Source organism: Engystomops pustulosus, chromosome 3 (genome assembly GCF_040894005.1).
Source record: "Engystomops pustulosus chromosome 3, aEngPut4.maternal, whole genome shotgun sequence".
Lineage (NCBI taxonomy): Eukaryota > Metazoa > Chordata > Amphibia > Anura > Leptodactylidae > Engystomops > Engystomops pustulosus.
In genome coordinates this window covers 127725480-127749100 of record NC_092413.1, presented here as the reverse complement: position 1 = coordinate 127749100, position 23621 = coordinate 127725480, and the positions used below count along the sequence as shown (strand labels likewise).

The window sequence follows — 23621 nt, the reverse complement described above, 5'->3', positions numbered from 1 at the left end:
AATATGAGTTTGAATGTAACACTGGTATAAGGTTAAAATTATGTTAATGCTCAGTAAGGTTTTTAATTCTTCCATTCTATCATTTTTATTGTCAGTAAAATTCAAAATCCCATCACCTTTCTTTAATCCGGATATAAATCCTGCTTTGCTGACACACGCATTGGAATCCATTCCCCAGTATTCATTAGATGCTCCAGAAGCTTTCCATATGCACCCCTCTCCAGTGGTAATATAATATCATACAATATACCACGTTACACTGTGTAGCTATTAACATTTCTAAACTCATTTTGGTTTTGTACAACTTCCTCTTTAGGTTTCATTTGGTGAACAAGGTTATGTTATCTCAAAGCTCAGCCAACTTTATGGATTTAAACAATGGCACTGGCAGCATGGTGAAAAATCTTTACAAACGACTCAAAAAGGTACCAACTAAATATTATTTTATAGACTATTGAATCATTTATATAACATATAATAAAATAAGTCAAACAATACTCTGCATAAGTTATAGGAATGTTCCTGAGTTTTCAACTGCAAATTGCCCTGTGCAAACATTAATTGACAAATAATTCCAAAGCCCAACTCACCCTAAATAACTTTGACTAAGTCATTAGTATATTGTGTGATATATGGATTTCTATTGATGAAGTGATATGTATTCTGCATTTTAGCAGTTTTCCCCTCTAGAGCCTCTAACAGTAATTATCAGTTCTCTGAGAGCTGGTGGGTAGAGACTTAGCTTATGAGACTCACTACTCCCCTCATTGCTGCAAAGAGATTCTATGTAGTGAGAATCTGCTGTCTTGCTAGCAAGGTAGAGGGTCAGCAGAGATCTCAAGGGGGAAAAGCATTTAATCAGGAAGGAAAGTATCATGAGAGCTGCATGAGAGGTATGAAGTTTCCTATATAAAGATTTTTAGTGGTCATTTAGGGCTGCATAGAAACTTCTAATATTGGTAAGATAAGCAGTTCCTCACTTTCTTCCTGATCCCAGAGCCTTTCATCCACAGTAATGAGGACCAATAGATCCTATGGATATTCACTTCACCAATAATTTTCATGACCCCCATACATTAACATACATCCTTCTTGCACGTGCCCCTTTTGCAGATACCACACATATACACGATATGACAGTGTCCTATTAAAGAAGAGAATCTCTCTTTAATATTGTGTAAAGATTGTGTTTCTAGGTGACACAGAACCAGAGCTATCTACTGTTAAAGTTACAATGAAAAATTTGATTTATAAATACAGATCTTAGTTCCCAGCTGTAACTTTTAAAAGTGGATATCTCCGGTTCTGTGTCATCTAGAAAGTAATACTATATATATATTAGAGGCAAGATTCTCTTCTTTAATAGGACACCAGAATTGTGTTTCTAGGAGATATAATTGTTTGAATTCAGCCCCCTGCAGCCTGTCAGCTGAAAGCAGAATACATAAGGAGCTGCAGAAGACAGTTTTAAAAAGTACATACACCCTCTGGACCCGGAAATGGTGATGGATTGACGCTGTACTTATAAATAACATATTTGGTAAAGATTTCTAAAATGTTACTGCTTATTAAAAAAAAAATTAATGGGAAAATATTTTTAATAAGCTGATTTTAAAAGTTGTGTTGTTTGCTAATTCTACCAAAAGTGTTACTAATAAAATTATTTAATAATTATTCTATTGTGTGAAAAAAAAAATTGTTATGATGTGTAAAGCAGTTCCAAAGGTATTGTCAGAAGAGCAGGACAGAACTGCAAAAATTGACCTAACCATTTAGGCACCAATGAAGAGGGTTAATTTTAGATCGAGGTTGGTTGCAATTCTTGTCCTCACTAAAACTAAGCCCAGGATAAAGTGAGAAGTAAATTGCTGTTATAAATAGAATACAAATTAAAGTTAGACTGAAATACACAGATGTTTTCTAAAACTGTAAAGTGCTTCCCCTAAAACATACATTTACAGACGGTCCCTGACTTAAAGGAAACCTACCACTTAGAATGGTAGGGGTAAGCTGTAAGTACCGAGCACCAGCTTTAGAGCAGAAGACGCGCAGCGCAGCGCCGAGGCCCCTTGTGCTCTAAAGTTTAAAAAGTGTTAAAACCGCGATACCGCGGTTTATAACACTAACGAAAGTAAGTACCGGCACCAGCTCACCCTGAGCTGGTGCTTGGTACTTACAGCTTACCCCTACCATTCTAAATGGTAGGTTTCCTTTAAGGACTCCCGACTTACAGCCAACCCTAGTTACAGGTAGACCTCACTGCTGGTGACCTCTGGTGAAGCTCTCTAGATACTTTAATTTAGTCTAAGGCAGCAAGGATCAGCTGTAAGGTGTCTGTAGTGTAGTTTCATGACAGAATTTTTTTTTTTCTGGAATAACAATAAAATATACAGTTCTGACTTTCACACAAATTTAAGTACAAACCTAAAGACTTATCCTGTACGTAACTGCCTGTATATCAGTGGTATTAAAAATATTTTATGTGTTTTATGAAAAGGTATGAAATTAAGTCCTCGTTCCATATCAACAACACTGCCAGAGATTTTCTCCTTCAATGCTGATCTATATTTACCCAGACTGTCAGAGGTTCATGATATCTGTGCTTCCATTTTGACAAAACTACCACGAGGATGGAGTCGGGTAAATATATCATTTTATAATTTAAAGAGATGATTTTCACGGGGGGAGTAAATATATCATTGTGAATATGAGAGTTTTCCAGCATAAAAATGTCTCACAATTGTCCCATTGTGTGATTTGCACACAAATATTTGACTATTTTATGACATTTACCAACCTACTCTAATTTTCACTTTAGTCTACTAATACCAGATTTATCAAGTGAATACAGATGTGGTAGATGGATTTATGAACTGCGACTAGGGTGCACATTCACTGCAGTCCACTCCTAGCAAATCCAATGCAAACATTAACACTTTTATGCTACATTTATCAAGCAGTCTATAAGGCACTATGATTAATCTGACATACAAAAGCTACTATGTCTAAATACTGGTGCAAGTAGCATCCATAATGATAAATCTCTCTCACCTGTCACCCGCTATGACATGCTTGTTTTACTATGAATTACCTAAAATTCTTGAGCACCTTTACTTATAGCTCCATATTATCCCCCCCTAAACATTTCTAATCTATGATTTATAATTTAAACTAAAACTAATAGCTAAAATATATCTAAAATAGTATAATATATGGGGGTAATTTACCATTGATTTTTTTGGTCTATGTTTGGTGTTTTTTGGAGCAATTGTGGAACAAATGTTGTTTTGCGAATTTCAATTGAAGCAAATGAACATTGGTCAGTGCAAAGGTCACTTTGACATATACACTGCTTGCATCAAATTCATTATTTATTTAGACTAGTTTTTACAGTAGGACTGAATTCCTTTTATATGAATGGAGACAATGCTGACGTGAAAAGAAGAAAAGAGTCTTTGTCACTTGATAAAGGGGTTATTCCAATCCCGAAACGCGTTGTGTTTTTAGACTTATATTAAATTCTATTTATTAATCCTACTCTGAGTGCGCCACTTTACTGGATCACAATTTCAATACTACAGTTTGTATGTTAAGGCGCGGACTCTTTTTTGTAATCTGGCATGTGTCTTTACATGGTTTAAACTCTGGATTTATATGGTTATAACTTTTGAAAACTTTAACTTACCAAAATGGTAATGAGAGTATTTTTTGTGACACATTGTATTTCATGTTAGTAGTAAATTTCCTTCTCAAAATTTGAAATCATCTGCATTTGAGACGGATAAAATTACGACACAAATTAGCTTCCGTATTTTTTGGACTATAAGGTGCACAAAAAAATCTATAAGGTGCGCCTTATAGTCCAGTTCGCCTTATATATGAACCATACTTACAGACAACAGCTGCCTTGAACTGTGCACAGGTCTGCCACCTGCTGGTCATTCATCCTTATAATAAAATGCGCCTTATAAACCGGTGCGCCTTATATATGAACCTAGATGTTTTAGCAGGCATTTGTTGATGGTGCGCCTTATAATTTGGTACGCCTTATAGTCCGAAAAATACTGTACTTACTAAGATTGCCTATATCTCAACTTCATGTTTTTAAAAGTCCTTTTATTCTTTTATGACTTTAGACAGCTTAGAAATAGAACAGAGCGTTACATTTTTTTACCGTGCAATTTCTAAATTAACCTTTTTAGGATAATTTTTGTTTTAAATTGAGTTTGAAATATAAATATTAGAATACACCTATGAACCCCACATTTTCAAAAGTACACCCTTTAAACTATTAAAAACTGTTTTTAGGAAGATTTCTAACCTGTAAACAAAATGGAGATGAAATTTAAAATGGTCTTATTTTGTCAGTAATATGTTCATTTAGCCCTAAAATTTACACTTTTCTAAAAGTGGATGTTACGTGTTTTATGGGCGCACATGGTTTCCTCATTGGCGGGCTTTTGTATGCTATAAAATGTAGTTTTTCCATTAGTGGGGCCATGTGCAGGCTTTTTTTTTGCGGGATATGTTTTATTTTCCAATTATACCATTTTGGGGTTGGTATGCCCTATTGTTGAAAACATTAACTTTATTGGGGGTGGATGAGCATAAATGCATCAATTATGTAATTGATTTTTTACTTTATTTTTTTGGTGTTCACCATATAGCGTAGTAAACATTTTATTTTTATTCTATGGCTTAGTACAATGAAGTGGATTTTTCGATTTTACGTTTTACAAAATTTCTCAAAACAAAACCTAAAGTGGTTTGGAAAAATCTATCATTTTTGCATCGCAGTCTACCAAGTAGCATAACACTTTTATTTTTTGTCTATGGAGACAGTATACCAGTATAATTCTGGACTAGATATGTTTTTTCATCACTGCAGGAGCTGGTCTAGTGATAAATTCCCCCATATATATTCTTGTTGACCTTATTAGCCATGTATATATATATATATATTTATTTTTTTCTCATGTATCATATAAATTTCTTATGACATTCTTTCTTTTCTGCTGCCAGGATTTTATCAGTGATCGTCTTAAGAAACTTGGAGGTGACACACCATTTAATCTGTTTTTAAAGAAGGAACTGAAACACCTTATGTCACTGGTTTCTGAAATTAAAAACAATCTGCAGGTGAGTGTAATATTTAGTGTAAGCCTTAAAGGGGAATTCCTATGAAGACAAGATTCTTAAATGTACTCAGGATAGCAAAATAACACATTCTCTAATGCAATGTTATTAACAAAAATACAGCATTTCACCGATATAAGTCCAACCTGTCTCTATCAGTCCTGGCGATTACATTTTGCTTGTCTCTGGGTCCGACTGTAAACTGCTGACTATGGTCTGCAGATTCCACTAGCAGCATCCTACAGGCACAGGCACTTCCTGTTCTAGCAACAGTGTGCTTCCAAAGTTTTCTCAGAAGCATGTAGAGGAGATAGCAGCAGGAGATCTGCAAACAAAATAAGATCCTAGGGGAGGGGGTGACGTAGCAGTGCTGACTGTGTGTTTTATTGATTAGGTGAGGCAGCAGCAGAGCTGAGTATGTCATTGGGGGAGTTTATCAATGGGAAGCACATTTGACCAGTGCAGAGGTCGACAAGACAGTCTTTTGCCGTAACAGATTTATCACTGTGTCTGATGCTTGATGATAGGGAATTCTGGTGCAGATAGCTTGATAAATCTCCCCCATTGTGTCTTATATCCATCTCATGATTCCGATAGGTCTCATCTCTCTTTTTCTGTGTCAAATACTAGTAGACTGTTCAGAAGTGAGATGAAAGTGTAACTAATCCTGGACTCTTATAATCTAATCTAATAATCTGATCTTACTATTTGTATAAACTAATGTGGATATTCAGCAATTAACAAAACTATATTTTCCCTTCCATTTGTTAAGATGATAAAAACTTCCTTGGAATCATCAGACATTTTAGGAGATCATCTATCAGATCCTGACATCATTGCAATTATTCATGAATTATATTACAAGAAAACTCCATCACTCTGGTTCAAAAGGGCATGGGATTTTTCTTGCCCATCTTCTTGGTCTGTTTCATACTTTATACAAGATTTACAACAGAGAGTAACACATTTTGAGAAGCTACTTCAGCTTGTAAGTAAAATGTACAGTAAGCATATCTTAACGTGACTGCACTTGATAAAAAGTATTTTAACTTTGATTTACCTGTGCAACCAATGTTTTGGAGCATCACAAAAATTTTATGAGGGGAATTTACCACCATTGCACCGAAGAGGCTTCGACCATCCCATAATCATTCTACACCAGGTCCTGCTTAATGTAGAATTGAGCTATAGCCTATGCAAAGTTCCTATAGATAATGCACAAGGCTGGGCCATCCCCTTGACATGGGGGGAGGAGAGGGGAATTGACGTTTCCTAGCATTGCCCCAGGAATCGCTACTTTTCCATGACTTGTACACCAGAAAACTGCTGTACAACTCATGATAAATTATATTGATGCTTACGGTGGCTGCACTTGGAACTGCAACTTAGCTGCACTTGAATGGGACTGAACTGCAACCCTGCCACATAAAGCAAAGGACGTGATGTCACTAGGAAGTAAAGAAGAACAGTCACTCCAAACTGCTAATCTGTGGGGGTCTGAAGTCCAGCACCAATTAGCAGTAAAGCAGTCACAGATTTTCAGCAAGCACTGCTTCCACTTTGCAGGCCACTGAAGTAAACAAGCCATTGTAAGATTATGTCCAGCTATAGTAACATAAACAAAATAATAGTTAAAATAAAAATATCAGTTTTCATTTTAGCCAATAGTATAGCTACTATTATAACAGTTTTTTTTACCTTTATATAAACAGGGACGTGAAAAAATGCCCATATATTGGCTTGGAGCATTTCAGAATCCAAAAGGTCTACTATCTGTACTAAAACAAGAGGCAATCCGCAGATACGCAGAGAGAACAGGAAATGTAGACTCTATAGAGTTTCAAACAGAAATTACGCAAAGAGACAAGGAACATGTAAGTGATTGGACATCTGCTTTAGGCTACAATAAAACTTCAGTCTTTGTGTTATGCCATAAAGTACAACCAGATACTATGCAGGTTATCCTGGTTTAACTTTATCTTCAATGTTAGTGACCTTACTGGGGTCACCCAAGACCAAGAGCGTAACATGAACAGAGAATTGTGATGAAGAGATTTTTACATCTTTACTTCCCTTCTGTATTTAGAATCCACTTTAATTATGGTCTATATGATTTTATATTACAAGTGGACTTTACAAGTATAAATTAGGCTTTATATTGTTTACTAATGAAAAGAGAATCATGGAGGCCGACACAAAAAGGGAGAAAAAGTTACATAGGGCCACTGTTTTAATGGGTTAGAATATGTTTTTAAAAAGCAATGATATATTCTATTTGTAATATATGACAATATAATGGTTGTCAAGTGGAAATTTTTACCTATACATCATACTCTTTCTATTACGTTTCATATGCCATAAATGCCAAGTATGACAGTTTTAATGCCTGTTAAAATGTTTCATTCTAGATCAGAGACCCACCTCATGAAGGGATTTTTGTACATGGAATCCATCTTTGGGGAGTGCATTGGAACAAGACTAATGGAGAAATTGTGGATTCCCCTCCAAAACACAATCTTAATATCTTACCAGTTGTTCATCTCCAGTGTTTGCCGATATCTGAAAAGTCTGGTATTCATGATACCCAAAAATCAGATACATATCTGTGTCCAGTGTACCTTTCATCAACTTCTGTACGGGAGCCAGTCTTTAATTTAGACATTTACAAGGAAAATATTGCTAGTTCTAGGTGGGCTCTGAGAGGAATGAAAGCAACAATACAGCCATTTTGATTCATTTTCCATTTTGGATCCGTAGTAAAAATACTTTCATGATAACATTAATGTTTCTTTTAAAAATAACAATGTTGTTAAAAAGAACTGAAAATACAAAATAAAAACTGCATTTTAATGAACATTTTGTATTGTTATGAGAAATATTATATATGTTTTGATAACCCTCTAGAATACATAAAGTTTTTTTAGTATGTTGAAAAAGTGTAGAGGTACCATATGTGTTAGCCAAGAAAAATAAAAATTCTTCTATGATGTTAAATATTTATGTGTAAAAAATACAAAAGTGCTTAAGGAATGATGCCTTTAGTGGCTAACCAGAAAAATGATAAATAGAAAAGTATTAGGACCATTAAATTATGAAGGTGACTGGCAGAAATGGCAGAAATGGAGGAAAACCTGGGAGTTCAAGCTGATGATTACCTTCCAGTCACTGACACTAGGGGGCATATTTATCAATAGGGGTCCTCTATGGAGGGCTGAGCAGACCCTCTCCTCTCCCCGGCGCCGCCGTGCTACGGTATGGCGGGCAACGGCAGTGTGAATGTACCTTAGTGTAACATCTTAAATGTTACACTAAGGCTCCTTCATTTGTATCCTTGCCCGATGAAGGGGCCTGTGTGCCCTGAAAGCTTACAACAAATTTTCTGGTTAGCCAATTATCATTCTTTAAGCACTTTTGTAGTTTTTTGTTATACAAAAGTATTTCATATCATAGAAGAATGTTTAATGTTTTTTTTAACAGCTTTTTTACATGGACGTTTCCCTTTCTTGCATGTCACATCTGAGACAGTTGGGACTTACAATGCACTGTGACCCATTTTTATCAATGGGTTTCCTTCAAATATGTTTTTTTATGCATGCTTGCATTGCTTCAATAAATCGCATCATGCTCTACTTTAGCAAAACCATGAAACACGTAGGAGTCACTGAAAACGCTCACATTTTTATTGACAAAACTCTAATGAAATTGACAAACTGGCAACACTGGCCCACATTTACTAAATCCCCTGCAACAGTGTTTTGTCTGCCTTTGGACATTCTTTTCAGTGCAAACTGCTTGTACACGTATTTATAAAGTGTCCACGACGGCTGCACTATACCCAACACAATACAAAATTCTGCACAAAATTGTGTTGCACACCTTATGTTGAAGGAGCACCAAAAAAAAGTGCTGCACTCTGTTGGAGCAGTGCAGAGGGCACCAGATTCATGAATGTGGCGCACCCTGCACACTACACTGGTAACCTACAGACTGCACTGTTTTTCATAAATGTGGCTAGTGTTAGAAATTTATATTACCCAATATTAAAGCATCATATTTGTTAAAGTGTGCTAAATAATTTATTTAATGTGATTATTTTCTTTAATAGGACCCCATAAATATGTTTATAGGTACTAAAGAACCAAAGACAGAGCATCTGAAGCTCCCCCTGCAGGTTCCAAACTTGACTCATCTCAGGCAAAATATAACTCTTCTCGACTAATTTTCACTTGACTTTGGAGATTTATGTTATATGTAGAAAAACAAGGGTGCCAATAGTTTATTGAGGTAAATCTGGTGACAGTCCATTTAACTTTTTATTTCACTTTAAGGGGTATTATATATGCAAGTATAACTTACATATATCTATTCCCTAACCACTAGATAGATGTAAAAGAATGGATAACCCCCTTCAAAAGGAAACCTACCATTGGAAATCTACCTATTAAGGTAGATGTGATGGTGGGTTGCTAGTAACTTGGTAAAGCCTAATCTAGTTTACCGAATCCTAAAATACTTTCTGAACAAAACTACAATTTATCTAGACAATATGGTAATTATTGGAGGGGCTACTGGGGCATGCAGCAGCCACTTCAGGCAGTGGGAGCAAAGTCTACTCCACGCCTCATTAGTTTCTGCCGATAAGTCCATATAGTTTTGTGGTTTTAAAAATAAAAATCCACCACGACTTGTGAACAAACATGTCATAGTTGTCTCCTCCTGATGGTCACTAAACCACTTCCATTCCATTAAAATGCAAGAATGAAGTATTGCCCTGGTGCTCTTCCAAGACCTGCCTGGAGGTAAGCACATCATCATTTCAAGTTCGGAAACTAAAGACTTCCAAAAAGAACCCTTAAAAATAGCAATAAACATAAAAACAATAAAATGGGAGCTGAAAATAGAAACACAATAGAATCTGAATATTCACGCTAACCAGGGGTATTGGGAGGAGATCAGGTGAGCATATGTTCCCATAATCTCCCTGATTTGACATGAAGCCCCTGCTATATCAGTGTAGAAACCTTTTTTCTTAACCCCTTAACGCTGAAGCCACTTTTCACCTTCCTGACACGGCCCATTTTTTCAAATCTTCCCTGTGTCACTATAAGTGGTTATAACTTCGAAACGCTTTAACATATCCAAGTGATTTTGAAATAGTTTTCTCGTGACACATTGTACTTCATGTTAGTTACAAAATTTTGGTTGTATGTTTTGCATTTATTTATGAGAAAATCAGATATTTGGTGAAAATTTGGAAAAATTCTCAATTTTCGAAATTCAAAATGTTCTACTTTTTCCACACATGAGTCATAACACCAGAAAATGTAATAACTAACATTCACCAAATGTCTACTTTATACCTCCGTGGTTTTTTATGCATACTCTTATTTTTGTAAGCTGTTATGGGGCTTTGAACGTTAGGTGCGATTTTTCACATTTTCATAAAAAAAGCTAAATCCTGCTATTGAGGGACCTGCTCAGGTTTGAAGTCACTTTGAGAGACCTAAATAAAAGTAAAACCCCATAAATTACCCCATTATAGAAACTATACCCTTCAACGTACGTAAAACAACTTTTATGAAGTTTTTTAACCGTTTAATTGGTTTACAGGGGTTAAAACAAAATCGGATGCAATTTTGAATTTTTTTTTTTTTTTTTACTAAATTAATGTGTTTTTCATAAAATGTACAAATTCTCAGTGGATAAAATACCAAAACGCTCCACAAAATTTGATACCCAATCTCTCCCGTGTATAACAATACCCCATATGTGGTGGTAACCTGCTGTATGGGCACACGCCAGGGCATCGAAGGGAAGCTGCGCCATTCAAAGCAGATTATGCATTGTCACTTTATAATGGCTATACAATCTTTATTTTTTTGGCAATTTGGACATATAAGGGCTTATTTTTTGCGACATGAGATGAACTTTACAAATACTTCATTTTAGTGGGTCTGTAGCTTTTTGTTGAGATTTTATTAACTCTTTAATGTATGGAGGAAAAGAAAATTGTCAATTTTGGGTTCCTTTTTTTTGCATATTTTGGGGGTCGTACACCATACACTAAAAATACTATAATATTTTTATTCTCTAGATCACTACGATTACGGTGATACCTCATTTATATAGTTTTTTATATATTTTACAGGAAAAAAACAAATATAAAGAAAATCTCCTTTGTTTTTGCATCGCCATCTTTTCGGAGATATAACTTTAATATTTTTTTGTTGACAGAGCTAGTTTAGGGCTTATTTTTTACGTGTTGAGTTGTTCTTTCAATTGGTACCATTTTGGTGCACATAACTTTTTTTTTATCACTTTTTGGAACATTTTTGTGAAGGGATTTTAAGAAAATTTACATTTTTGGCGAGTTTTTCGCGTTTTGTTATTACGGCGTTCACCGTACGGGTCCAATAATGTTTCTGACTTATTGTACAGATTGTTACGGACGCGGCGATACCAAATATGTGGGGTATTTTGGAAATTTTCAGGTTTTTTCACTTTATTAGATGTGTATAGGGAATGTTTGTGTTTAGGGGGACTTTAACTTTATTTAATTAATTATTTTTATTCAAAAGTGTGTTATTAGTGTTTTTTTACCTTTTTTCTTTACTTTTACAGGTTAGCTTGAACAAGTGATCCATTGATCACTTGTTCAAGCTATTCTTCACCTAATACAGTGTAATACAGATGTATTACACTGTATTATGTGACACACTGAGCATGCTGCGCATGCTCAGTGTGTCACAGCCGGGTCCTGCCAGAAGGCAGGGACCCGGCTCCCGGCAGGAGGATCGCGTAGCCCCGGGCACCGGCAGTCCCGGGGCTGCGATCGGAGCAGCGGACCCCCCCGGTAAGCGCCGCGGGGGGGTCCGATTCCAGCGAAAATGCCCCTGACACGCCGCGGTCAGCGCGACCGCGGCGTGTTAGGGGTTAACACCCGCGATCGGAGAAATCTCCGATCGCGGGTGTTAGAGGCAGGTGTCGGCTATGATATATAGCCGACACCCGCAGCTTCTGGCGCTGGCTCCGTTCAGGAGCCGGCGCCAGAAGCTTGACGTACTATTACCGCATTTTGCGGGAACGCACCTTCCGCCATGCAGTAATAGTACGTCAAATGTCGGGAAGGGGTTAATCTACACCAAAAATGTCATCAGGAAGGTTCTTTTTACATGATGACAGGTTTAAATAACATCTGGAATGTAAATTTTAAAAATGCCTCTGTTGTGCATCTTAATAAATTTCAGTGCTTTTTAATTGTTCCTTTAACATTTCCTGGCTCCCTGCCAGCAGCTGGTGGCGAATCCTGGGGAACTGCACAAACGGTCTTACACACACACACACACTTCCGTAGGTCTGTTCTTTAGTATATTTTATAATTGTAACCGCAGCCAAAAAATTTTCAGGTTTTCACAAAACCAAAATATTTTTTAAGACACGAAAGAAAAATAAATACACACCATTAGACATTTTATTGAAACATTTTCAGTTTACATCTGTAACCTTGACATAATTGCATCTCTTCTCGTGCAAGAAAAAAAAAAGACCAAAACGGCTCAAGATCTGTTAAAGACCTGGTCTAAAAATATTGATAAATATCCTTAGAATAGATCCCTAATATTGGACTGGTGAAAATCCAACACCCAGCATCGCAGATCAGCTGGGTGTAATGGTAAAAACAGGTCCCTGTAGACCAGCTTCCGAGTTGCAGGGATTTGATTCACTGACTACACAGAATGGAGCTGTCGGATTTGTGTTTTAATCGTTGTTAATCAGTTTCTGAAAATATCCTATCAGATGCTGGGTCCCCATCCCCCATTCTGATGTTGATGAATTATGGATATGTTCTTAATATTTTTAGCTGTAAAACCTCTTTAATTCCCCTTGTGATTAATTAAATCAATGACTTATTGAAAACAATATGTGGGTAAAATTCCTTACTTCTCTAACCACATGCATGCGTTAGACAGGCATTAGAGAAAATTGCAAGACATTCAAAAGCCCCTGAAAATTTTGCCAAATAAATGTAATGTATTACACAGTTCCCTTTCCAATATATGAGAACACATTTACAGATGAATCCATCAAATGCCATGCCCTGTGCTTGTAAGGTATGACCAAAAACTAAAGGGGTATTCCAGAAATATGAACGTCTTGATACAAAAACCCATAATGCTATAAATAAATACAACAAAACTTAATGTCATTTGTCACAAAATGGAGCTTAAATATTTTTCTTTTATGATTCACAAAATGTTATGGGCTTTCCAAAGTAGGTGGAGTTTTCTCCAAAATGACCACCATCTACAACTTTCAGTCCCAAATCCTTTGGTTTTCAGTTACCATAGTAATGATGTGTGTAGCTGCCATCACTGCACATTACCTGAGATGATGTTTCACCACAACACTGGCCGTACTGGATGCACTGCAACCAACCGACTACAACCAAAAGAGTGGTGACCACATGACCTGCCCAGGCAGGTGCAAGACATGTGATGTGGACATGTGACCAGCGGCCATCTGCTGTGTCTCCTCCACAGGGACAAAGCCACTGATTAAAGAGTCAGTAGCATTTTAATTCTTCATTGTAGTGTATGTCCACAACATTTTTCTGCTAAAGGGAGACATTTTTTAAATAACATCAAACTACATATTAGTTTACATTATAATGACCCATATGAATATGAAGTATGCATATTCCTGGAATACCCCTTAAAGAAGAACTGTCACCAGAATATTACCACCCTGACTAACAATGCCTGCTGATAAAGGGTTACAAGTACTCCCCATATAACCTAAAATTAGCAGCCACTGAGGCACTGCATCTTGATTACAGCAATTTTTCTGATATGTATTTAGCCTTCTTGAGTCTTATATTCTGAGTTTGACCGTTCTCCTCTCCCAGGCTGCCAGTGAACCACGCCCCATTATTTTGACTGATACCTCTGTGTCTCTTCAAATCACTACCATGCCTACTCACACTTAGGGACTGTCTCCTAATTTTCAACTACAGAAATATAAAGCTCTATTTACCTATAGGAAATATTGTGCCTTGTGTTACATTCATGTCATGTGACCAAGGTGGTGTCATCCAAGGTCCCTTACCCTATACATTTGTAAAATGTGCCCCATGTATGTATCAGATCATAAGAAATCACAGCATGTCTCCCTGGAGGATCGGGAAACTAGAACGTCAATAAGGCATGCTGTGTTTTCATGTGATCACATACAAACATGAGATACATTTTGCAGACGTAAAGGGTATAAGACCTTAGACAACATCACCCTGCTGAACAGTGAGGAGGCATAAGGCATGGGGATGTGTAAATGGGAGGGGATGGCCAAGCAGGCAATTTCCCTTTAAGTATATTTTAGCTCATGATATGGCTCAGTACATTTTTTTAACAAGAACAAGAATCTCACATCTTGTAGTCTGCATTAATCTCTTAACAGTGTCCATATTTTTATACCCACAATTTCACAAGCCCATTATTTTTCACACGCTGAAATAGTCTTAAAATCTTTTAACTCACAGTAATTTTACTAAAAAGCACCAAAGAAAATGTTATTAGACTGAAGAATACATTATATTTATATGTTCCATATCATAAAGCTACCATTAAAACAAAAAAAGACACAACAGTAAGGGGAACATTAAGACAAGTGAACATATTTTAAACAATGTAAAACTATTGAAAACAGCAGACAATATACCCAGATGGACAGGCTCTGCCTGTTCTGGTTAACGGTGGACAAAACCCACATAACAAATTGTTTTACTCAACAACAAACAATAAAGGTTGTCTAATGTAAACCCATAGTCCCCATTTAAAATCTATGAGGTGGTTAGTACTTTGTTGTGGTGGCTACTGCATTACAGCAAAATCTTTTTCTCTTAATTCTGCACTAATAACTTCCTTAATATATCTTAACCAAACCTGGAGATATTGTATATCACTACTCCTTTCTGTAATTTTTCATAATCAGATATCATATGTGTAAATGAGGAATAAAACAATATCGGAATTTATACAGTGTCCGCCTCCTTATGTTAAAAAAAACCCTGAAGTTCAATAAAACATTCAAGCTGCACGGACTAAAGGAAGCAGCTCCCTAGCCCTCTCCCAGTTTTAGCACTCTTAAATTTCTAGCTTTACCGGAACCACCAAAAAGCTATGAAACTCTGAGGTACCGTATATACTCGAGTATAAGCCAACCCGAGTATAAACCGACCCAAGTATAAGCCGAGGCCCCCAATTTTACCACAAAAACCTAGTAAAAGCTATATATTCGAGTATATATGGTATGCAACCGACCAAGCAACCGACCAAGCAACCGTCGGTCCGGCTTGTCCATGAGGTGGTAGTGACTGCAGCATCAAGCCTGGCAGTCACCACCAGCATATGGTGTGGGAGTGAAGCTGAAGATAGGGGAGTGCCTTGATGGCCCCCTCATGAATACGCTGGACTAGCCAAAGCTAGGTCCATCATCTAGACCGCTCCATACCTCAGCGTTTCATAGCTTATCAGTATGTTCCAATAAAGCTAGAAATTTAACAGTGCTATAACTGGAGAGGGCTAAGGAGCTGCTTCCTTTAGTATGTGCAGGAAAAGTGTTTTATTGACCTGGCAATTGACCTACATAAAGTACTAGTGTAAAGGGAATTATACAGTGGTACTGAGCATTTAATTTATATATATATTTTTACACTACAAAAAAAAAAACTGAAAAAAGTTTCTTGGGATTTAAAAACAACATGCTGTTCGCACCACAGTCACCACTAGAGATCAAACTGAAATGTGCTGCATATTGTGTCATTACTCAGTTCAGGGTGTAATAGCATGCACAATGCTCCAATGTTTGAGCTGACAGCAGCTGAAAACTGCAGGAGATTTGCGAGTCAGAAAAGCACATCTTCAAATGGCTAAAAACAAGTAAAATCAGCATAGGGTTTTGATAGTAGAGCTTTACTTTATTGCCCCGTCCTATACCACAGCTTGTGAAGGGCAATATAATGCATTTAATAGATTAATCTGGGGAGCATGACAAAAGACAATAGACTACTGAGAAAAAAAATGTAGAGGAACACACTCAGATTTACACAAAATGTAGTGTAGGTTATAAAGATTTTACACAACAAAAAAAAATAAATAAAAGAAAATAGAACGATGATAAACCTCCACTCAGGGAATCTCTGAACTGAAATTTGGGAAGACGTTCACATCAATATTAGTAGTATGGTAATAATCACATAGAATGTGGAATACATTAAACAAGGGTTTTGCAATAGTTTGTGTGAAAGAAAGAAAAAGGTGCAATCAATTTGCATTAAAATCTTAATACAAAAACTAAAAAAGATGGCTTACAACTGCCATAAGCACCAAAAGCTGAAACAAATGGGGACTATGGGAAAACACTAATGGTTCAGAATATCAAAAAAGCCAAGTAATAGTTACTCTGAGGCACCAGGACCATTCCAAAAGCATGAAATTCAATCTTGCAATTCATTTTAGCTAAACAAAGTACATGTCTTTCTTTGAAACTGACTATGTCCCGGATGGAACCTAGAGTCCTTTGAGGGACCAAAACTTAGGCCTTCCCTTCATAGACCACATCTTAATTTTGCTTTTAAGACAACATGATTTACATTTGCTTCCTCATCATTCTAGGCAGTTTATAAATTTCATAAGTTACATTATAATTTATAATAACTCTGTCCCTCAACCCTCAAATACTCCTTTACAGGGAATGAAGTGGGGGCAGCCTGGGCCTCAGTCAAATATATTCCTGTCCAGGATTTTCTTTAGCCCCTTTGGGTTCCATGTATAAAAACAGTCAAAGAAACTGTCACCAATTCAAAAACGTTAACACATTGGTGTTTACAAAAGAAGGAAGTAGTAGTGCAGCTGAAAGGCTAGAGAATTTTTAAAGGTGATTTGAATGGCGCCAGTACACAGCTCTTTTGAGCAGCTGCTCCAGATAAGCTCCACCTTTGTGTTTTTTGTATTAAAGGAGCAATTAAATATAATAACACCATTCTCACAGCTAAACACAGAGAATGTGCCATAATATTGTGACATGCTTAACTAGAAGAATAGAAAGATCCCTTGGCTTATTTTTCTTGCAGTGATTTCTGCCTCCTCCTTAATCATCTGAATTACTGGTTATAGAATCATCTGTGCTGCTACAACATGTTATTCACTAGGAACTCCCTCTCTGTGCAGAAGCCAACAGAGGCTGTCATTCCTCCCTCCAGAGAAACCGTATAAATAGAGCAGTGCTAGTTGTTCACTTCAGGCTTGAAAGAATAAATTAAGGATAGATCAAGCTGTTATATAGAAAGGAAGTAATACAAGTCAATATGTGTACCTAAACAGCTGTTCAATGCTTGATCAACTGTATATACTTAATCAAAGGGGCATCTCCTACAAGAGAGGAGGATCCAGGTAAGCAGAAAGAATAAGGCGATACGCTCATTACTCTCGCTTTGCTTTCCCTCGCCTCCTTTTCCTTCCATTCTCTACACCCACTTTATGATTCTCATGTTTGTGCAGTGCGCCATTAGTAACTGCTCCTCCATTTGCCACCGATTTTCCATTTTGGATAGGTTTCCCACTTCGTGCTGCTCCTTTTGGCGTTTTGTAGGTCCGATAGTAGAAGTTTGCAAAGAGAACAATGAATGTGATGGCATATACGATCAGTGCCCAATGCATCCATTTTGGGAAGGGACAATCAATGTAAAGAGACAGGGCAGTGTGGCCAATAGTGACATGGAACTGAACCTAGAAAGCAAAAATGAAAGGATCATTAAACTTTTGGCACGGAAAAAGACATTGTTTACAGTCAAGAGTCCACAGATACACAGTCTAAGAAGTCAGAAACAAATATGGGATCTGGTCACGAATTGTTCTGTCAGGTAATATCAGCAGTGGGCATACCATTGGTGCCGCCCAGTAGATAAAGCGGCCTATTGTCACACTAGAGCCATTTCCTTAAAGCTTTAGCTTAGCTTTAAACTTTAGCTTAAAGAATATAAAACTTTATATTAGTGTCAGGAGCGTCCTTAATATAGAAATTTAAAGTGTTTTAGAAATGAAGGAAAACAGCAGACACTCTACCATCAGTATATCCGATATAGAAATAGATATGACATCATTTAGACATACACCGGAGATCAAATTAGAGAGCAATATATGATAATATTATTTCTGAAAAAGATCAAGATATCTCCATTGATAAACATTTCATGGATTTTTGTAAGGGGTACACCATGCCACTGGAAGGACTAACAAAATTACTAAAGCATGCCAACATTAAAGGAAATCTACCAGCTAAGTAAAGCATTAATAAACCAATGGCACTTACTCATAGATCCAGGCACCGCAACTGTGATCTTTGTTATCCATGGCCACCTGAGAGGCTCTGGTGGGTGTATCCAGAGCCTCTCAGTGATGGTGCCTAGATCTGAATACGTAGATTGCCCCCAAGAAATTAAACAGGTGTTCAGAACCCACAGGTAAATCAATGCAGGACAGTGACCTATATGAACTGGAATAACAGGAATACTGTTTGGTTGAAGGACTGCAGACTCCACACTCTTGTGGCAATCTAGGCAGAACCATGGGGGAAGCATCCGTGGGTATCAAACCCAAATGATATTTATGCAAATGGAGATTCAAATAATTATTAAATTCCCCCACCGATCTCCTGGGAGATGAGGAGACGCAGCCACAAAGGACAACACCTTTTTAAGGATAACACTGGAGAACAGTTGGGGGTGATAGAGATTTTTATCCAGGGCTTAAACCGCCCTTACTTTAGTTGTAAAGGTGACTTTCAAATTAACTCTTTCATGGCTGCCCGGCACCGTGACGAGAGAACAAACACAAGACACATCAGTCTCTTAGAGTATGTAGAATCAGCCCCTTTATTCACACGCAGGTTCATATATAAAAGACAGAAAAATCAGCATTGGGGGCTATTGGCCATAATTAATTTACCAGGACATTCTCTTCTCAGAGGCCTCGTTTATACTAATTGCCCTGAGAAGAAGACTCGGGCCAGCAAAAACAAGTGCAAGTGCTAGAATATATAACAAAAGTGCAGGACAGACTTGCCTCTCATTAAATGTCAGGGAGAAAACTGGCAAACAGGTTACATAAAAATTAATGTCATGAGTCATGACATTAGCTGTGAGCAGGTCAGCTAAAATGTCCACTTTATCTAAAATGGCCGCTGTTTGGTTCTCTTGGTCCAAGATGGCCGCTCTAGAGGAATATATCATTAACAGGGGGATATATACGGCTATTAATAGGAAACAGTTCTATATACATTACATTTGAGGCACACAAACCTGCGTTCAGGGTTGATCAAATTTTTAATACAGGTAAAAGGAATAGCTACTCATGTTCGTTCAAAATAAACTTGAGTTCTTTAATGGTCCAAGATAAAAGCTACAGGTATACAGCCATGTAAAAAGTAGAAGCTATCCGACGCGTTTCAGATCTTTGATCAGGTCTCTAGTCATAGATGTTTTTCATGGCTCTGTACCTGTAGCGTGCTTGGACCAATAAAGAATTCACGTTGATTTTGAACGAACAAGTGAGTGCAGACCATATCTGTTTTTAAGTATTTATGCATGGGGAATGAAAGGCTTACATAATATTCAGACCTATAACACTGTTCCTCACAAAAAAAGAACAAAATACTGATTAACATAAATAAACACATTCACAAATTTCCCCTGTAAAAAGGAATGGGGTGGCAATTTGCCAAACATTAAACAAATAAAAATCGTTAGATAACGCATCAGCAACTAATTCTGTGGTAGATTTTCTTTAAACATTTATTTGAAAAAAAAAAAAACAGTGATGATCATAATTGGAGAACAGCAATGACTGTAGCATTGAGAAAGATCAACACAGTGGATTAGTGGTTAGCATTACAGCTTTGCAGCACTGGGGACCTGGGTTCAAGTCCCAGGGTCAAAATCTGCAAAGAGTTTGTATGTTCGCTCTGTGTTTGCGTGGGTTTCCTCTGGATCCTCCAGTTTCTTCCCATGGGTTGATTAGATTGTGAGCCCCATTGGGGACAGGGACCGATTTGGCGCGCTGCGTAATCTGTGTGCTACATAAATAAAGGAAGTATTATTATAAATCACATTTTCTGAGGGTTACAACCGCCATAGATTGCTTTGAATGACTCTAGTACATTTGCAGCCACAGGACATCACTAGCCTCTCACATGGCTCTGGTGGGATTTTGGTCCACTCTTCTCCCAGTCTCTTCCACAGTTCTGTGACCGCTGTGGGTTTCTTGGCTATAACATGGTCTCTAAGAATTTTCCAGAGGTTTTCTATTGAGCTTAGATTGGGACTGGCCATTTCATTGTTTCAATGTTTTCAATTTCAAAAAACTGCTTACTGGCTGCAAATAGCTGGTAAGTGAATAAGTGAAGAATGCAAGGAAGGAACCATGTGTTGTTGAAGAAGCTTCTGATAAACACTTGCATTCCGTCTTGTAGCTGTATGAGAGATCCAACTTCTTCTGCAGAAAACATTCCCCAAACCATCATATTTCTTTCACCACTTTTCACAGACTTCTTTACACACTTTTGATCTGCTTTCATCACTAAAATTAACTGCGAACCTCTTCTCCTCTGTCCCACAAAATGCACCTCAGCATAAGAGAGTCTACCCTTTTGATTCTTTCTTCTAATGACAGATTTGGTCACTGTAGAGTGGACTTTCAGTCCAAATGCTCTTAAAATGTCGAGACACTGTATGACAAGACAGATCCTTACCCTGTTCGGTGCTGAACTGGCGAGCAATTCCAGCAGCACTTTAGAAACAATTACCCATGGAGAATCTCTGCATTATCCTGTCCACTATTGCATTTTTCTTTCTAGGGGGCGACCAGCCTTCTTGGGGGACTTGAATGAGTTTGAAAAGATGCAACATTCTAAAAATCACAGACTTAGAACGCCACAGCATCTTTGCAAAGTTAGTAAAGACTGGAAAGTTAGCCTTCCGGTTAAATAAGGTTTGTCAGATTATTAAGTATATTAGCACCAGGTTTCAGATTAACACCAATAACTTGTAGGTATCCGAAAGTAAATTTGATCAGTGTTCTTTTACAATTATCTTATTTACATTTTTATTCTGTGCTTTAGAATATATACAATTTATGAAATAAGCTTAAAATACTGATATTTCACTCATGTTAGGATATATTCACATAGGACTACACAATGACCTTAACATTTAGGATATTGTGTGTTGTTCTCTAATTTTGATCTCCAGTGGATGGGCACAAATGGGCAAAGATCACATGAACCCCTCTGCATTATTCTTTGTCACCAGAGCCTCCCATTTAACTTATACTAATATTAGTCTGTGCGATAAAACATATTTTACCAATTGTAAAATGGTCAAGTATCTTTTCCACCACAGATACTTCTGAAGATGTGGACCACAAGCAGCTAAGCCATAATACAGGTACATCACAACATGGATCAGTGCGTTCATATGTGCACCAAAGAAGGCTGCAAAAAAAATAAGACACGTAAGGGAAAAACATAAGACTGCACAGTAAAGTCAAATACATTCTATCATATCATCTTCTACAAAATAGCTCATCTATTCTTTAGGCTGGAATTTGAGATAGAGACCTCTCTGCTGATGTCACAAAAAAATGACTGTCAATGTGCAAAGATGGGAAGGAATAGGACCTACCCAATAATTTGTAGTGCGGGCAGGTGGCTTGTGATTGTGTGGTGCGTGCACAGCACCATGGTTGAGCCCAACTCAAGGTTAAGGTTACTTAAAGGTAGCTGGAAAAAAAAGGCTAGCTCAAAGCCGAAATAAAAACCTTCCCGAGGTAGCTAAATAGCAGGATGTCACAGTGTGGGAGGGCATTTGTGTCCAGAAGAACTTTAAGATTGATAAGGAGATTTATCAATGCGTCTACACCAGTAATTTGCACCCGGAATGCCGTGTGCCACATTTACTGAAGGTTTTAGACCAATTTTAGGCAGTTTTCCGACTCCTACTAAAAGGGGCGTGACACAGTAAACTAGATCAACTAATAGGAAGTGCAAAGTAGGACTCACCATTCTTATACTGCACCAGATTAATTATCCATTATTAGATACAGGGATTAATCTGGTGCAGCAGATTATTGTCTAGTTCTGCTCTACACTGGTCTAAAGACCAACAAATTAGTACATCTCCCCAGTATGTTTTACCGTTCTCTTCAATTAGGTATGCCTTGAATACACAAAGTCATACTATTCCGTTGTCTATTAGTCATCGTTTGGTGCTGAATACTCTAGCCTCCTGGGGCTGTTGAAGTGGGGTTATCTCATTGATCTACAAGCAATTAATCTGGATTTATTGGAAAATCCCACTAACGGTTTGTTCTAAGTGGGAAACAAATGTGGGGCCTCTGTTGGATTACCAATGGGCTTCATTCTTAACATGGACATCTCATTTGTCCCCTAGTGAGATGCAGTGGCTCTCAGTTATTCCTGTGTCGTAGGACATACAGAACCCTGGTGTGGCTACAGAGTAAGGTCCCTTTTACACTTGTGGTTTTCACGCCTGTGTTCTGCACGTGCTTTTGACGCACAGAACTTGCATTGCACTCTGACAATTGTAATCAATGGGTTTTTTCAGACGCACAATTTTTTCAACACGCATTAAATCTCATGCGCGTGAAAAAACGCACCATACAAGGCTATGGAGATGCATCAAAAACGCATTGCACTCTGAGACACTAGCAAGTCCAATGCATTTTTCACGCATCAATTGCCATAGAAAAGATAGACCACAGTCCTGAGTCCTTTTCACATGCGCCATCTGCGTGTGAAAAGCACATTGAAATTGCATTGAAAACATGTGTGAAAAACCGAGACATTGAACAAACTCTGATTGAAAAGTGATTGAACTCTGATGAAAAATTTCAGTTTTTCACTGACCAAACCCTGATCAGACTTTGACTTGATCTGCAACGCAAGTGTGGAAGGGGCCTAAGAATAAGGGGAGATGGCTGCTGTCTAAGGTGTGCACAAGTAAATGGGCATCAGTTATGGAAATGTCTCAGTTTAGGCGCATTCTGGACAGAAGCACTCATCGAGGGTATGTGATATAGAGCTGTCAACTACCTCTCCTGTATGCCTGATACATCTGATTATGAAGTGTTGGATGAGAGTGGTAAGAGGCTGGGAATGTCTCGGATGTTATATCAAGCAAGGACGCTCATTGCGTATCACTGGATTTATATACAGTAAATAAAATTAACAAGGTTATTAGGTTGGAGAAGGGAGTGTGTTTTAAGAGCAAGGCGGAAAGAAGGTTTGAGTGGATATGGGGTCTCTTGCTGGACTTGCCAGACCTGGATGTGGTTTAGGTAGCAATGCTGAATCTCTGTTGTACTGTACACATCCGCATAGGAATATACAGTATACCCCTCATTATGTACATTGTT

The 23621-nt window shown here is 37.6% G+C and overlaps 2 protein-coding genes across 2 annotated transcripts in view; one reads left to right on the top strand and one right to left on the bottom strand.

Moving 5' to 3' along the window:
- Positions 1-8015, top strand: part of LOC140121911 (dynein axonemal heavy chain 5-like) — a 200949-nt gene extending 192934 nt beyond the window's left edge. The window contains exons 100-106 of the mRNA XM_072142073.1: positions 96-226; positions 317-425; positions 2498-2640; positions 5023-5139; positions 5909-6124; positions 6849-7010; positions 7545-8015. Coding sequence (XP_071998174.1) covers positions 96-226; positions 317-425; positions 2498-2640; positions 5023-5139; positions 5909-6124; positions 6849-7010; positions 7545-7868 — 1202 coding nt within the window. The 3' untranslated portion in view covers positions 7869-8015. The remainder of the gene's footprint in view (positions 1-95; positions 227-316; positions 426-2497; positions 2641-5022; positions 5140-5908; positions 6125-6848; positions 7011-7544) is intronic.
- A 4578-nt stretch (positions 8016-12593) lies between these two features.
- ELOVL4 (ELOVL fatty acid elongase 4) overlaps positions 12594-23621 on the bottom strand; it is a 30028-nt gene continuing 19000 nt past the window's right edge. The window contains exons 5-6 of the mRNA XM_072142072.1: positions 21551-21678; positions 12594-17918 (exon numbers count right to left, since the gene is read on the bottom strand). Coding sequence (XP_071998173.1) covers positions 17613-17918; positions 21551-21678 — 434 coding nt within the window. The 3' untranslated portion in view covers positions 12594-17612. The remainder of the gene's footprint in view (positions 17919-21550; positions 21679-23621) is intronic.